General features: G+C 37.8%; 1 protein-coding gene across 2 annotated transcripts in view; it reads right to left on the bottom strand.

Annotated features, from left to right (window-relative positions):
* Positions 1 to 13,917, bottom strand: part of LOC102196685 (hemicentin-1) — a 21,359-nt gene extending 7,442 nt beyond the window's left edge. Inside the window, exons 1-11 of one of the 2 annotated variants that reach the window (XM_005749930.1) lie at positions 13,754 to 13,917; positions 10,821 to 11,078; positions 10,382 to 10,729; positions 9,998 to 10,222; positions 8,743 to 8,970; positions 8,392 to 8,655; positions 7,511 to 7,768; positions 6,603 to 6,740; positions 4,763 to 4,972; positions 3,959 to 4,201; positions 16 to 2,307 (exon numbers count right to left, since the gene is read on the bottom strand). In XM_005749930.1, coding sequence (XP_005749987.1) covers positions 2,087 to 2,307; positions 3,959 to 4,201; positions 4,763 to 4,972; positions 6,603 to 6,740; positions 7,511 to 7,768; positions 8,392 to 8,655; positions 8,743 to 8,970; positions 9,998 to 10,222; positions 10,382 to 10,729; positions 10,821 to 11,078; positions 13,754 to 13,847 — 2,487 coding nt within the window. In that variant the 5' untranslated portion in view covers positions 13,848 to 13,917 and the 3' untranslated portion in view covers positions 16 to 2,086. Of the gene's footprint in view, positions 1 to 15; positions 2,308 to 3,958; positions 4,202 to 4,762; positions 4,973 to 6,602; positions 6,741 to 7,510; positions 7,769 to 8,391; positions 8,656 to 8,742; positions 8,971 to 9,997; positions 10,223 to 10,381; positions 10,730 to 10,820; positions 11,079 to 13,753 lie in introns of those variants that run through there. The other variant, XM_005749929.1, reaches the window with a different exon arrangement.
* Between the last annotated feature and the right edge of the window lie 886 nt (positions 13,918 to 14,803).

The raw sequence follows: 14,803 nt of genomic DNA on the forward strand, positions 1-14,803 counted from the left end.
TATATATATGCATTTACATACAGCTCATATAGACACTGGGGTAGCAGTGCCTGTGGTCACTCATCTGTGGAACAGGACAATTTGTCCCATAATGAGAGACCTTTTAGATTTTGGCATAAAAAGAACCAGGCACAGAAAAGGCTACATATGTAGAAAGGAATGCAGAGTGACTTATAGGAAGTTATGACTGAAACAACAGTTGGCTCAATACATGGTATACACTGAAGTACTGTAATGCTTGTAGGTCCTCACCTGTTAAATTTCACATGGAGATTGGTACATTGTTAGAGCATCTCTGCACATTTTGATTACATAACACAGTCACATTAACAGCTACATTTTGACTGACATTTTTATATGATATGTATGACTGTGATAAACGGAAGTTAAAAAATGAAATTGCTGCATGTGTGTCTGTGTATGTGTGCACTGCTGAGCTCTGCAGAGATGTTTTTAAAAAAAAAAAAAAATTATGTACCAAATCTCCCTGTGAAATGCACCTGGTGACAAGACGGTGTAATTGATATATATATATATATTGAATTTCAGCTTGAAGCATACTGATTTGAACCCTTAAGAAGGAAAAAAAAACCATGAAAAAAACAAAAAATAAAAACATCAAATATCTTTGTGCTCATTAAATTAGGAAAGGTTCCACTTTCAAGTCAGAAGCAAACTTATCACTCCTTCACATATTTCTATCCAGTGAAAACTGGCAAGAATCCAGTAGTAGATACACACTTGTGTAAATATGGTAGGTGCAATCAAGTTACAAAAAACCCCTTGATTAAAATTTGACTGAGCCTTATTTACGAGTTGAAAGAATTAACTGTTGAAATGTTGTGGGTTGTTTGGTAAATAAAGATTGAATTAGTGATACACAAAAACAGTATTCAGTGTACTCACATAGCTCTAATGACCAGTGATAATCGTGGATATGATGTCACGTTAGTTTGTGAGTGAAGCTGATGAGTGCTCAAGTTTAGGATTCACAGTGAAATTACAGTTTTGTGAGTGGAGTGGTGAGAACAAAACTTTCATGGAAGGAAGAGGGGAACATGGAGAGACCCTGTCAAATTTAAATCAAGTATGGTTGATGCTATTTTTTTCTTTAAATGATTAGACTCATGGAACTGTGGTTGCACCTAGCATTACTCTCTTAAGGATGAAACACTATTATAATCAGAGGTGTAGTCCAGAGTCATGCCCAACATTTTGTTTCTCCAAGACAGGAAATAAAACATCCACTTAGCTTAATCATTCAAAATATAGCTGTCACTTTAAGAGTTTTAGTTAAAAGACAACAAAGTAATTGGTCAACAATGTCATCTTGACATCTAGGGCCAGATTTAGTAACGACCTGTGCCATCACAAAACCTTCTTTTGAGGTCAGAAAGGCTCTGCTAGAGTTTACCAAAGAGACACAGTGTCAGTTTTGTGACTGAAAGCACCAGAGCAAATTACCGTGATGATGCGTTCACTAAAATGTGCTCATGGGAAAGAAAGCTTTGGGTGATCTAACCGTACCCTAAATTACATACATTACAATAATTACATTCATTTCAATAATTACACGCCAAGAGCAAATTAGGGCTTCAGAAACTAGCAGTCAGATATGTTCATAACCCTGAGAATAAATGTGTGAAAAGTGGTGCAAAATTCACCACAGATTACATGAGGGAGATAGGCAAGTTTGAGAGAGAGCGGGCAACTATCAAACAGACAGTACGGAAACTTAAGAAGACATATCCAGAAAGGAAAGAGCTGTAAGCAGCATGTAAGAACTGATTAAGGGGATTAGACAGATGAGTTTTATGTTACTAAGGTCAGGCTGGCATCACTATTGCTCAGTTGTAGTTGAATAATGTAAATTTGCTTCTGCAGTGAAAAAGCTTTTGTCGTGACCGATGCACAATGTTACTTAGACAAATAGGACTACACCTTTGATTATGATGTATTGGAAAATCGATATGCAGTAGAAGGTTGCGTGATATTTGAATGAATAGATCTTTGTCGAAGTGGTAATCATACTTTAAAAACACTGTTAACTGCAGCCAATTCAGATTGCTCAGCAGTCTGTTCTTTACTACGCAGAGATGTACTGCGTTGATAGTCTGGTCATAGGGAACTGCAGGTCGCCGTTGCTGTGAGCTACATTCCCATTGTGCTCGCTAAATTTGGGGTTTTTAAAGTTGTAGTGGCGCATTTTGGTGTTCTTGTAGTAGACTGAGTAGATTAAGAGGAAGACAATGGTGATGGCTACAACTGCAAGAGCCACAAATCCAGCGATGAGAGGGAGGTAGTCCTCTGCAATGAAGACAGTCAAACAGGAAACACTTCAGTGTGCAACAATAGAAATGTAAAAGTTTTACTCTATATGTAACTCTACTATTTAAATAGGTCAGCAAATACACATACAAAATAAAAGCTAAAGTATAAGATGTGCAGTAGTAGTAGTAATACCGGTGAAGTTTGAAAGCATTTTAGGTGAGAAGTTATAGATCATATTCACCCAGAAATTGTGGGATTGGAAATAAAATAATAAAATATCAATAAGATTTAATGCTATAGAATTCCTTAAATGTCCATTCAAAGTAATGTTTTCAGCAACAGAAACGGAAGGAAAACTGTAACAAATGTATTATGGTTATTGTTATGGTTATTATGTTACTATGATGGTGTTAGAAACATCACATGCACAAATCATTACCCATTCCCTAATGTCACCAGCAGCAGTGAACCAGTGCATACTGCAAAATCCATAGACTGTATTTATACTGTATTTAAAGAGAGCATTTCTTTTTACCATGACTGTAAGACAGACATAACCCCATTGGTTTAAAAGTGAAGCTGGTGCAGATATACCTTCGACATTGTAGATTTTATAATCTCAGTTAGTAGTTTCAAGTTTTATTTAATACAGTTTTATTTACAGGGGGGATATTTTGCAAATTATGCTTACATAAAATAGGAAATTTTGTAGGACATAGCTCTTGTGACTGATAAGTCACTGCCATATGAGTGTGCAGTTTCCTCTTTTTTAGAGTCAGATATGCCTCTATTTTGGAAACAGCCAAAATAGAGGCAGATGTTCAGTGAATGACTTCAAGATGTGACTTCAAAAAAACAGGCCCTTTAAGAGGATGGATGACTGTGAATCAGGAAGTACTACTAATCAGAAACAGTGCCAAGTCCCTCCAGTCTGCATGTTGAAGGATTTAATAAAAAGCATTGTTGTCATGACAATAATGGACCTAGAGCTTTGAGGGTTTTGAGGAGTCACCTGGAGACCTCTTCCTGTTAAAAGGGAGTTTTTCCTTCCCCCTGTCACCAAAGTGCTTGCTCATATGGGGTTATATGATTGTTTTTTTTTCTCTGTATGTATTATTGTAGGGTCTACCTTACAATACAAAGTGCCTTAAGGCGACTGTTGTTGTGATTTAGCGCTGTATAAATAAATTTGAACTGAATTGAATTGAAACTGAAGTTTTTTTTTCCAAGTTTATTGCTTATATTTGATTTTTATATTCCTTAGTATTTATTTCAGCTCCTTTTCATTTCTATTAGTATTCTGCCTAGGGTTTATTTTGTAAATTTTGTTGTGGTATTTTCATAGCCTTCTCCCCTTCTGTGTTATATTTAAGAATGTTAGGTTCTTTAGTCACAGATAAGAACCTAGAAATGGAACTCACTCAATTTTTACTTTCCCTACCTAGTTCACCATTTTTCTTGTTACCTAGTTGTTTCCACTGCCCTCGTGAATCCACTGTAGTCCTCATGTAAAGAGCCGTGACTTTTTAATAAAACATCTAGGGCAGTCTTATATTTTTATTGTCTTGGCTAACAGTAGTGGAACCCTCTGATTGTTTAGCTTTAAGTTCATCCAGAAACACATACATGTAAAAATGTATAGAAAAGGTGCATAAGGTGAAAAATCTGTGTGTTAAAAGTGTGTTACCTTTTAGAATCACTTCAACCACATGTGATGCAGAACCAACGTCATTGCTGGCAGTGCAGTTGTAGATGCCCGGCTCAGACACAGTGAGGTTTCCTTTAGAAACATTCACATGGGACTCTGGGTTGTAGTGCCACTGGATCTTTGGGATTGGGTAACCTTCTGCTTCACAAACAAGCTCCTCAGAGTAGCCTCTGAACACGGGGATTTCTTTTGGAAGCTTTGTGGTATTAATTTTGGGCTTATCTGTTGTGACACAAAGGTAAACAGAATAATGTCAAACACTGAGTATTCAAGCAATACCACCCAAAATAAACAAATATGCTGTTTAAAACTCATCCGTACACCAATGTTAAGAATAGTAAATGGAAATGGAAAGAGTGAATAGCACAAATATCTGCAACAAGGTTAAAGCAGGGTGTCTCTGTTTTGTAATTACATTATCTTTACCTTCATATTGTTATAGATAATGATGGATTTAGTCTTTTAATTACATGCTGTAATCTATATGCACTAGCAAGATTATTGTTTGACTTTAAAGATGTGCTATGCCTGGAGCAGTTGACTATATAAGGAAATCTTTCATAAACTGATATGACAGTGACACAATAGAAAGACAAATTTTAGAAATCTGATGTTCAGAGCAAAGAGTCAAATAGTGTACTTTTAAATATCTTTACATCTTTGTCTGAACATTTCACTACCTTTAACATAAACACTTAAGAGAGTAACAGTATATGTTCAACATAACAAAAGGAATGGTAGCTTCCCCTAATTGGGAAAAGTGAATATGAAGTGGGATCTTACACAGGACAGTGATCTTAAGGGTGCTGGATGTTGTAGTCGGAAGAGGATTTAATCTCAGGTTTAGCCGAGCCTCACATCTGAACACCGCTTCGTCGTCTTTCCTTTGCAGGTTGACATTAATTGTGGCAGAAACATTTACCGGGGATCTGACATCACTGAGTTTGCAGGTTTTGTTGTTTTCAAGCTGACAGCCAGTTTCTTTCAGTATGTCTGACAGAAAATAAGAAAATAAAAAGACAAAAGCTGACATTTCTACTTGTTTATGTATGAGCGGGAGACACAACAGAAGTTAAGCATAACTTACAGTACTGTGAGAAGATCTTGAGCCACTCCTTATTTCTTTATATTTAGTTTATAAGAAGCAATGAGTTTTAAAGCGGTCTTGAACAATAGTTCTACTACAGACTTTGTGAAGGTCTTTTAAAGGCTTTTTCTTTTGCTATTGGCTACTTTTTTCACTCATTTTCAGTTAACTCATTGTAATATGACCACTTTGTTAAACATCTTAACACTAGCTGATGAACCACTCAACCATATTAAAGACACCTAACTGAAGGGATGAACTAGTGTTGTGTGTACACATAGCAGAAAACCTATACAAGAATCACTTTTTAATTAGATCTTAAGGCACTTTGTTTTTTCTATATAAGTGCACTGGTTGGTTTAACTAACATTTACAGGTTTATCATCCATTTAATGTTCGCTGAAGCCTCATCAGAAGTCGTCTCAATGGAAAGTTGGCCGTTGAGAAACAATTCTTTGTCACATTTAGTGCTGTGTGCCAGCCAAGACGAAGACCCAAACGCAGGACTTGAACAACGGGATGATCAAAGGAAAGTATTCCATAAAATAAACTTGAAAAAACCAAATCAAAACTTGAACATGGAAACTAAGAACTAAACACTGGGGAGCTAGAAAACTGTAGCTGGAAGGTAACTGGAAACTAGAGGAGGAGCCGACGGAGCCGACGGAGACGACGGAGCCGACGGAGACGACGGAGACGACGGAGACGACGGAGACGACGGAGACGACGGAGACGACGGAGACGACGGAGACGACGGAGACGACGTGCACAGAAGCCACATGCAGCACATGGGATAATGACATGACAACAGGCAGAGGAAAACACAGGGCTTAAATACAAAAATGGATAACGAGGGAATTAGACACAGGAGGAGAGCACAGCTGGGAGTAATCACACATAATGAGACGGGCAGGAAGACAAACTGAAAACATTAACAAAGGACGTGAGAGTTTCAAAGTAAAACAGGAAACAAGAAACTTTCACAAAAACACAGACTTGACACTGAGACATGATGACATGACTGACTGAGGAAAAACAGGGGATGCATGAAAATGCATGAACCTGGAGACAAGAATAACAAACTGAGACAGAACTAAACGAACATGATAGACTATGCAGGGAGGACTTTGAACAAATGATTAAACCAGGAAGAATGAGGAAACTAAACAATACTAAAATGGGAACATAAGGAAACTAGAAGCACTGGGTCATAGACCCAGTAACATGACATTCTTAATGAAGTGAAACAAGGAGGAAAGGCTCATGCATGTCAAATTACATGAGAACTGGACTGAAAATCAGAGGCAAGATGTCTTATAGATTGATGAACTCAAATTGGATCCTTTTGATTTAAATCATCATTATTATATATGGTGGAGGTGAAGGTAGCGTAATTTTCTCTTTCTATGATCAATCTTTCTTTTGCATCCAGTGGCGTTGTCCACTGCTGGACACTAGAAAGACTCTCAAAGCACTGTATTGTGTTGTATAAGTCTCACACAGTACGTCTATAATATTTACAGAAAAGCTCCTCACCTTGATTTTTGTACCACAACACAGTGACGTTTTGTGCTGGAGCGATGCTGACAATGTCACACCGCAGCTGGAACTCTTTGCCCTCTTCCACAGAGCTCAAGCGATGCACGTGGTAAATGGAAACACTGTCTGGTTTTTCTACAGTGGAGAGTTGTTGGGAGAGGAAAGAGCAGAGTAACACAATTTAAGATTCAAATTTGAAGGCAGCAAAAGTATGAAAATTGTTGTGAATAGAGGTGGAAAGTAACAAAGCACAAATAATTCTCAGGTATCTGTACTTTGCTTGAGTGTTCAATACTGAGTATTTTTCTGACAGCTGTCTATACTTTCCATTCCTTATGTTTTCAAAACAACCTTGTTACGTTTGGTTTAACACATTCAAGTTGAAATATTATTTCACATCACTTTGCGCTTTTAAACATTAAATCAATTTGATCCTAAACTGTAATACACAAAAGGCATACTAATAGTGGATAAAGTGGGCAGGTGTTTTGCTGAATCTCTCTTTAACCTCTGACTGTGTTTCATGTTTATGTGTGGAGGCAAAGTTATCCTCTACAATGTAGGAAACAGAAGATAGAGCTCTTTCAAAAAATCTTTTTTTCCTATGCTCATTACTGAGTCATGCTGAGAACAATCATTAGAATAAAATTTAGACTGAAATAACGGAAGACTGAAAATATTCTATTCCCATATACTACAATTTTATTACATTAATATAGCACAAGGTACTACTCAATACATTCTTACTTTGAGTACATTCTGACTCTGTACCTTTTCCCATTTACTTTAGTAAAGAAGTTTAAAACAGTGCTTTTACCAGAGTATTTTTTTTAACACAAGGATGTGTAGTTCTACTCAAGTACAGGATGTCTGTATTTTTGCCAGTTCGGGTTGAGAACACTTACTGTAAAGAGTAAAGTTCAATGATTTTTGGCATTTTCCTATTCCTTGAAATGTTGCAGTGCAAACTGGCGTCATCCCCCAGTCTTCATTGGTGTTAGTAAACCAAGTCATATTATCAGATTCTACACCCTCCCAGTACATTCTCTTGACATTTGTGGAGATGGCGGATGTTGAGCTGCACGTTGCACCCTGCGCTCTGCTTCTGTACTCAAGCACCATTGGATTTGGAGTTATTTCAAGTGGGCATTCTTGCTCAGCACCTGCAGAAGGAAGGGTGGGAGTGAGAAATGTTATTTCAGTCCAAATCTACATTCCTTCATTACAATAATGCAAGATTTCCACATCCAGCACTGTAGTGAAATGAAAGGAAAGGTCTTTAAGCTGTTTCTTTGGAGGCAACAGGAAAAGATCCCAGGAAGGATACACCCCTCCCTAGCTCAAAGAATTATTTGGGGTGGACTGCACCCTGCAACACATATCAGTTAAATGTGTCACATTTACTTAGCCAAATTACTCTTAATATAAGGTAAAATGTGATCTGAACTGAGGTATATATATTTTTTATCAGCAAGTCAAACAGCAGTTTTTAAAAATTCTCAAAAACTGAACCAATAACCATGCTTCATTTAAAATCACTTACATCACCCTTCTTCCCCATTTGGTTTGAACAACACATCAGTAGTGGTAATGGTGAGAAGCTGTAAATTGATACTTCTCGATTTAGACTCAAAAGCCAAAAAGCGTGCGGATCAGCTGGTTTTTATTAATGCTCTCATATTACACACAATCCATGATACTTTATCACTCTTTCCAGGACATTATCTAAGCAGGCTATAATTGGTAGATCGATTATGTTGCATACTGCATACTGCAGTTCACCTACCTATAACTGTCACTTTGATTGTTCTGGAAATTCTTCCCTTGTTGTTCCATGCATGGCACGTGTAGGTACCCATGTTGTATGCAGTAGCGCTGTGAATCTCCAAACGGGATACTCCATCTTCATTTTCCTCCATCACATTGTCAGTCTGGTAATAATTCCAGGTATACGTTGGTCGTGGGTTTCCACTGGAAGAGCACTTCAGCTCCACAGTGGAACCAATGTGGACTTCAAGGTCTTGAAGCTCAAATATCTCTGATGGTTGATCTAAAGACAATAATTTCATTTAAGACAAAAAGGAGTAAAATATACGTATGTAATCACTCTCGCTTGACGTGTGTCTGAAAGACTTACAGTGAACAATAATTTCCACAGTGGCGTTAACGTTTGACTGATTGTTTGAAGCTGTGATCAAGTAATGTCCTGCATCAAGTCTCGTCAACGTCTTTGGAAGTTCCACCACCTCATCATCTCTGTACCAGACCGTGACAGGTTCAGGAAAGCCCTCAACAGTACAGGTGAGATTGTGAGGAGTATGTTCCTCTGCCATGTAAATGCTTGGGCAGTTCAACTCTGGTCCGTCTGAAAAGGAAAGGACAAAGGAAAAGGACAAACACTCAGTGTGGTCCTCCCTGGGTTTGGGACCCTTGGTTTTGAGTTTTTTGTTATTCTTCCCTTGTATTTACAATTCTTGTTTATCTTCTGCTTTATATAGGCTCTTCATGGTTTATATTTCAGTCTTGCTGTTTGAGTCTTCTGTTCTTAACTTTGTTACTCTCAGCTTGTCCTTTAGTTAGTTCCCTTGTTGTTTCCATTCATGTCATCTTTCTGCTTTGTCTTTTTTTTTGCCTTCCTACACTGTCTTGTCCTACTCCCTTTCCCTTTTGTCATGTTAACCCTCTTCACCTTCTTGTATTACATTGTATATTGTCTGAGTCTCTCCTTGTTCTTTGTTGCTTTGACCCTCATAGTTGTTTGTCTTCCAGTTCTGTAATGCCCTGAGAATATTTATTTCCCAATTATTTATGGCTTTTGGATTGTCTGGCATGGTTTCCTTGTTTTTCCTGAACTTTGGTCTTTCTGTGTTTTCTTTGGTCTAGTCAGCATTAAAAGTCTTGCTTCGAGTCAAGGTCCTGCCTCCTGCATTTATGTCCACAATATCCTCCCACACAGCTGAGTATGACACTGAGTTTTTGTCCTTCAAAGGAATTTATCTGCTGGAAGACAGAGATACTGCTCCAGTCACAGTTTGGCCTGACTGACACTAACCAGAACTAAGAGAAACATTTTAAGAGATCATTCTTGAATATTCATCCCAGCATGTGAACAGATAAAGTGACAGTCCGGAGACTTTCACCTGATTAAGTAGCCAGGCTTCCTTTGAAATCCAATGCTCTTGTTTCCCAAGACTCTGTTTAAAACCTTTAAACCTGCGTACTGTGTTCTAAGTTTGAGTCATTTGATTAAAACAGTGACAGCTACTCTCAGTTAGGACTTGAGCACTTCTTCCACTTTGTGCATCCAGCAATTTCTGCTATTTTTAAATGTATAATGTTCAAATGTAGTATTACTTTTGTTAGTTTGTCATAAAAGTGGATGTGACACTCACATAACACATGAACCTGGATGTTCTTTTGGACAGAGAGCAAGCCATTAGCTTCAAGTGTGTACATCCCTGCATTTTCCCTTCTCATCGGAGTGGTTGAGTTGAAGGGTTGTCCATCTTTCAGCCATTTAACCGAGGGGGTGGGATTTCCTGCTATATTGCAATTCTCCTCCAAAGATTCATTTTCCATTAGCTCAATAATATTGGAACACTGTACATCTGGTCCAACTGAAAAGAAGCAAAAGCACCAACCATATGTTACAATGTAATGTTTTATCCTTCTTTCAGACATATGCCATCTTGCCAGGTAAACATAATAGTCACAAATACTATCTGAGACAGAATTGTATTTTATGTGAATATACAAACAAACAAGCTCAAACTTACAGACAACTGTAATAGTAAGCTCCTGTGATGATACATTCAAATGTGGTCCTACTGGGCTCAGGTCCATCTGTGCCTCACATCTGAACCTGGCACCGCTGTCGTTTCGAGTTGGTGTAAACGGGAAGGTAGATAAAAGTTTCACTGGTTGTTTAGTATTTTTTAAGTTATTTGGTTCAATGATTTCTAAGACATCTGATTCAATGATTCTGTCTCCATTGTACCACTTTACAGTAAGATTTTGGACTGGTGCTATTTTGGGGATTTCACAAGTAATGTTATATTCCTCCCCTTCTACCATCATACCATTGGAGTCAGCGGTGGAGTTGATTTGGATTTTTTCTGGAAATGCTGAGAAAAAGAAAGGAGTTATTAGATACCAGAGTTATTAGAGTTATCATAATATAATTGTGATAATATACGCACAACAACCAGGACTTACTGTAAACAACGATGTTCAGATTTTTCTGGCACTGCTCATTAGTGTTAATAAAGCATAAAGCAGAGATGCCCCATTCTGTTAAACTCTCCACATTCCAGGGCAAATGGTTGACCTCTGTAATCCCTATCCCTCCAACTGAAGCCTCCCAACCCATTGCACCATGGCTCACTGTTGTGGTGCAGTTGACTGAAACTGGGTCTCCATACCGCACCACGACACTGGAGGGGCTCAACTCAATGGGACATGAGGCACCTACACCTGCAGCATAGAAATATTATATATATTTAGATGCTTCACATTGTTTTTGTTTTGTAGTAAAACTAAAATGTAGGATCGACAAATCAAACCAAATATACTAGTCAAAAAGGAAATGCAAGTTTGTGCTCTAGGCATATTTTATAGACCAACACTACGACATATGTATATACAATCAGGCTAATATGTGTAATAGGATGTGTCTGGATATGCTTCTGATCTAGAAAGTCCTGCATTCCTCTGGTTGTGTTGGGTCAGGCAATGCCCTGCTGAAACAGCTGCAGAGCTATTTTAGCTACTGCAAGAACAGCACATGTACTGGTCATCTCAGCACCTCTGTGCAGTCAGATTTTTGACAAGAACAACCAGGTTAGAGATGATGCTCTCATGGACACGTAAGGCTCCAGCAAACCAACATGCCAACAGCCTAGCCGCAGCCCATCACAGTTACTCACAGCGTAGTTTCACTGATAGAAATGTTGCGCATGCAGAACAGTGAAGAGGACTTCAGTAGTGTTTTTAGGAAGAGTTTTAGGCCAATCAGATGCTTTCCAGGTGGTACTGCAAGATGGTACTTTTCTGCATTTGTAATTCAATCCCTTTTGACAAAGTTACCAACACCAAAGACTGAAACGTAGTCCTATACCACGACAAAACCTCCACCATACTGTTGTACCTTTCAGATGCCCTCTTCAATACGTATGACTATTTGCACTTCATAACACCTGTTGGCACTATTTCAGTCCATTTCTTGTGTAATTTGGCACACCTCAGTCTTTTCTATCCATTTCCCTTCCTGAAGAATGGTTTGTTGACAGCCAGCCTTCCACTGAGACAATTTCTGATGAGACACAGGTCAACTGAAGCCAAATGCATCGCTCAGGCCACAGTGGACACTGTGCAGATATATACCAAGTTTTCAGCTATTAGCTCTTTGGGAATCGCCTTGTTGATGCAAATAAACAAAGCTAACAAGTCGACTTATAATTCATCTGTTTAATTGACATTGCTTTAAAATGAAGGTTGAATGGGTTTTTTGTTTGTTAAACTCCTGTTTCCTCCTCTACTCTCTCCTTGTTCCTTCTCCTGTCCTATCTCTTGTGCGAAAGACTAAGTGAACAATGTAAGGAGACTCATCAAGGATGCACAAATTAAGAAATCAGAAAAGGAAGTGTATGGACTCTCCCTCTTTGTTGGAGGGAAGTGGAAAACTAGTCACCCTATGGACCTGTAGTGTTTTACAGATTTTTGCTGTAGTAAAATAACTTTCTGTAAGACATTAAGACCTTAAAAAAACACAAGTAAAAAAGCATATTAAATGTCTCACTAAACAACAAAATACAATAAAAAAGGCAGATGAAGTCAAACAAGCAAATTAGCAATTTGGGGGGATCTACCACCTCCTCCTGTGTGTTTCTTTGCTTTGCTCACTAATACCTGTATTTGAGTTTCTTCCCTCCACCGTTTGCTTGCTTGCTCACCATGGATAAAATAAATCATTAAACAACACATATTTTTCCTGGAAGCTGACTTCATTTGCCTGTGTACATTCCTTTCCCATGGTGAGTCAGTCTTTTGACAATGAGTTTGATAATCTCCCCCCTTTTTTTAGTCAGTGCACTAACTGAACAAAAAATATGTCAGTGAATATTCTCACCAGATAAGACTTTTCTTTTATCAAGCCCTTGTTTTGATATATTTTCCTGTTAAGCAGAAAAGAGCTTTTTTAAAGGATTTGTCTTTCACCGTACCCCCCACATTGTTATTCAGGAGGACTCGTGTAGAAACAAGATTATCATAATGCCAAAGAGTGTTTTTTTTACACAGCCACACTTCCCTAAATGATAACAATGTAAGCAAGAGGTTGATGGTGCCATACAGTCCATGACCTCACGGTGAACAATGAACCCTTAAGAAGACAACACCTTTAAAGGGGAAAAGAAGTTGTTGTACAAATCAAACCTTTTAATAGAAAGAAATTATTGATTAATCTGAAGCCTTATTGCGGTATTCTTCCATGTTCTCCCAATTCCAAAAAAAGACATATTTAAAAAATATATACTTAATGGAAAGTGAAAGGAAAGAACAACACACAGCTGCCTATACATTTAACTACATCAATCCAATAAACCACTAATGAACATTCAGAGTCACAGCCAGTGCCAGCAAGTTGAAATTGCTGTTGCATAAATAGCCTTAACTCACATCTAAGAAGACTGGATTTCACATAATAAGTGTTCATTTGAGGGGAAAAGATTTGGTTCAGATTTCACCTCTTTTCTCCCTGGGTACTTTTACACATTCTTTCACAAAATCTGGGAAACTATCCAACATTTGTTTTTCATTTCTTTTATTTTCTCTCTCTTTTACACACGGCAATCTATCGCACCCTTCTGGTTAAATTAAATCCTGCACCTGGGGCATGTCACAGCTTTAGCTGCTGTTGTTTTACTAATCACGCCAATGACTCTTTCTCTAACACGAATATGGCTTCACATTTATGCTTGATCCGTATAGACCTTGTGGGTAATGAAAATAAAATAATAAATAAATAACAAAAATAAATAAAAACAAGTCTTGGCCACTGAGAAAAAGACATCATATGACAAAATTACACCAAACATGCATTATAAATCTCGAAGACCGTCATTTTAGCAATGAAAATGAGAGCATCTTACCTGCCGCAATGAGAAGGAGCCCCACTGACAGCTGAACAAATAATCTACTTTGACTCATTTGAGTTGCCTTACTCAAGAATGACCCCTCAGTCATTTGTTACTCCTCTGCTCAGCTTCCCCTGTTGGACTGTGCAGCTCCGAGCTGTCGTGAATAAGTACAAGCAGACTCCTATCTCTCTCTCCCTCTCTTGCTCTTTCTCTCTTACCACTTTCACTGCACAGTTAGTAATTTGCATGCGGGGGGCGATATTTCTGTTTTTCATGAGTCAGGCTATGTTACACAGTCTGATGTTTGCACTGTTAACTATTGTAGGTCTTGAGTAAGGTATTTACAGACATTAATAGCTTTAAATAATCTTTTTGTCCATTTAACACAATTTGATATTTGCTGTGAAAACTTTAATTCATGATATTATATTCATAAAAACACATAAAAATGGATTTAGACCGTTGACCTTTAGACAAATAATACAAAAAAAATCTGTTTAGGTCATTTACACTTCCTCTTTCCATAAGTCTGTAAATTTAGACATCCTGTCTTTTCTTTAGAACTGTGGGAAAACCCCCTGAAAAAGCATAAATGTGATTATTTTTGGAAAGTTTTACACTTTAAAAGAATGGAAAATGTGCAAAAATAAAGGATGAATTAAAATACTGTATATGCGACTTCACTGTTGCATATACAGTTACATTTTACTACTAAAACAACAACAAAATTACCCAAACCCTCTAAATCAGCTGAAGAGTGAAGATTGTTTTGGTTGTTGGCTGTTAGCCGTCGTTTTGCCCACACATACACATGCACAGACACATCTTAAGGTCACCAGCACATAGATTCACACCCACGCACCATCGGCTCTGTTGCTCTGTGTTTTCATAATTTAGACCAAATGTTTAAAGACCAAAACTGGACCATTTTTTGTCCCTTCTGGTTGAATTTTTACACCAAATTGATTCATTCAGAAATGAAATATGTATCATATGGTTTATGTATTGGGATTGGGGTTTTTTTTGTTCGTTTGCTTTTGATTCATTATCATCTTAACATCA

Source organism: Pundamilia nyererei, unplaced genomic scaffold (assembly GCF_000239375.1).
Source record: "Pundamilia nyererei isolate P.nyererei 1_Seehausen unplaced genomic scaffold, PunNye1.0 scaffold00258, whole genome shotgun sequence".
NCBI lineage: Eukaryota > Metazoa > Chordata > Actinopteri > Cichliformes > Cichlidae > Pundamilia > Pundamilia nyererei.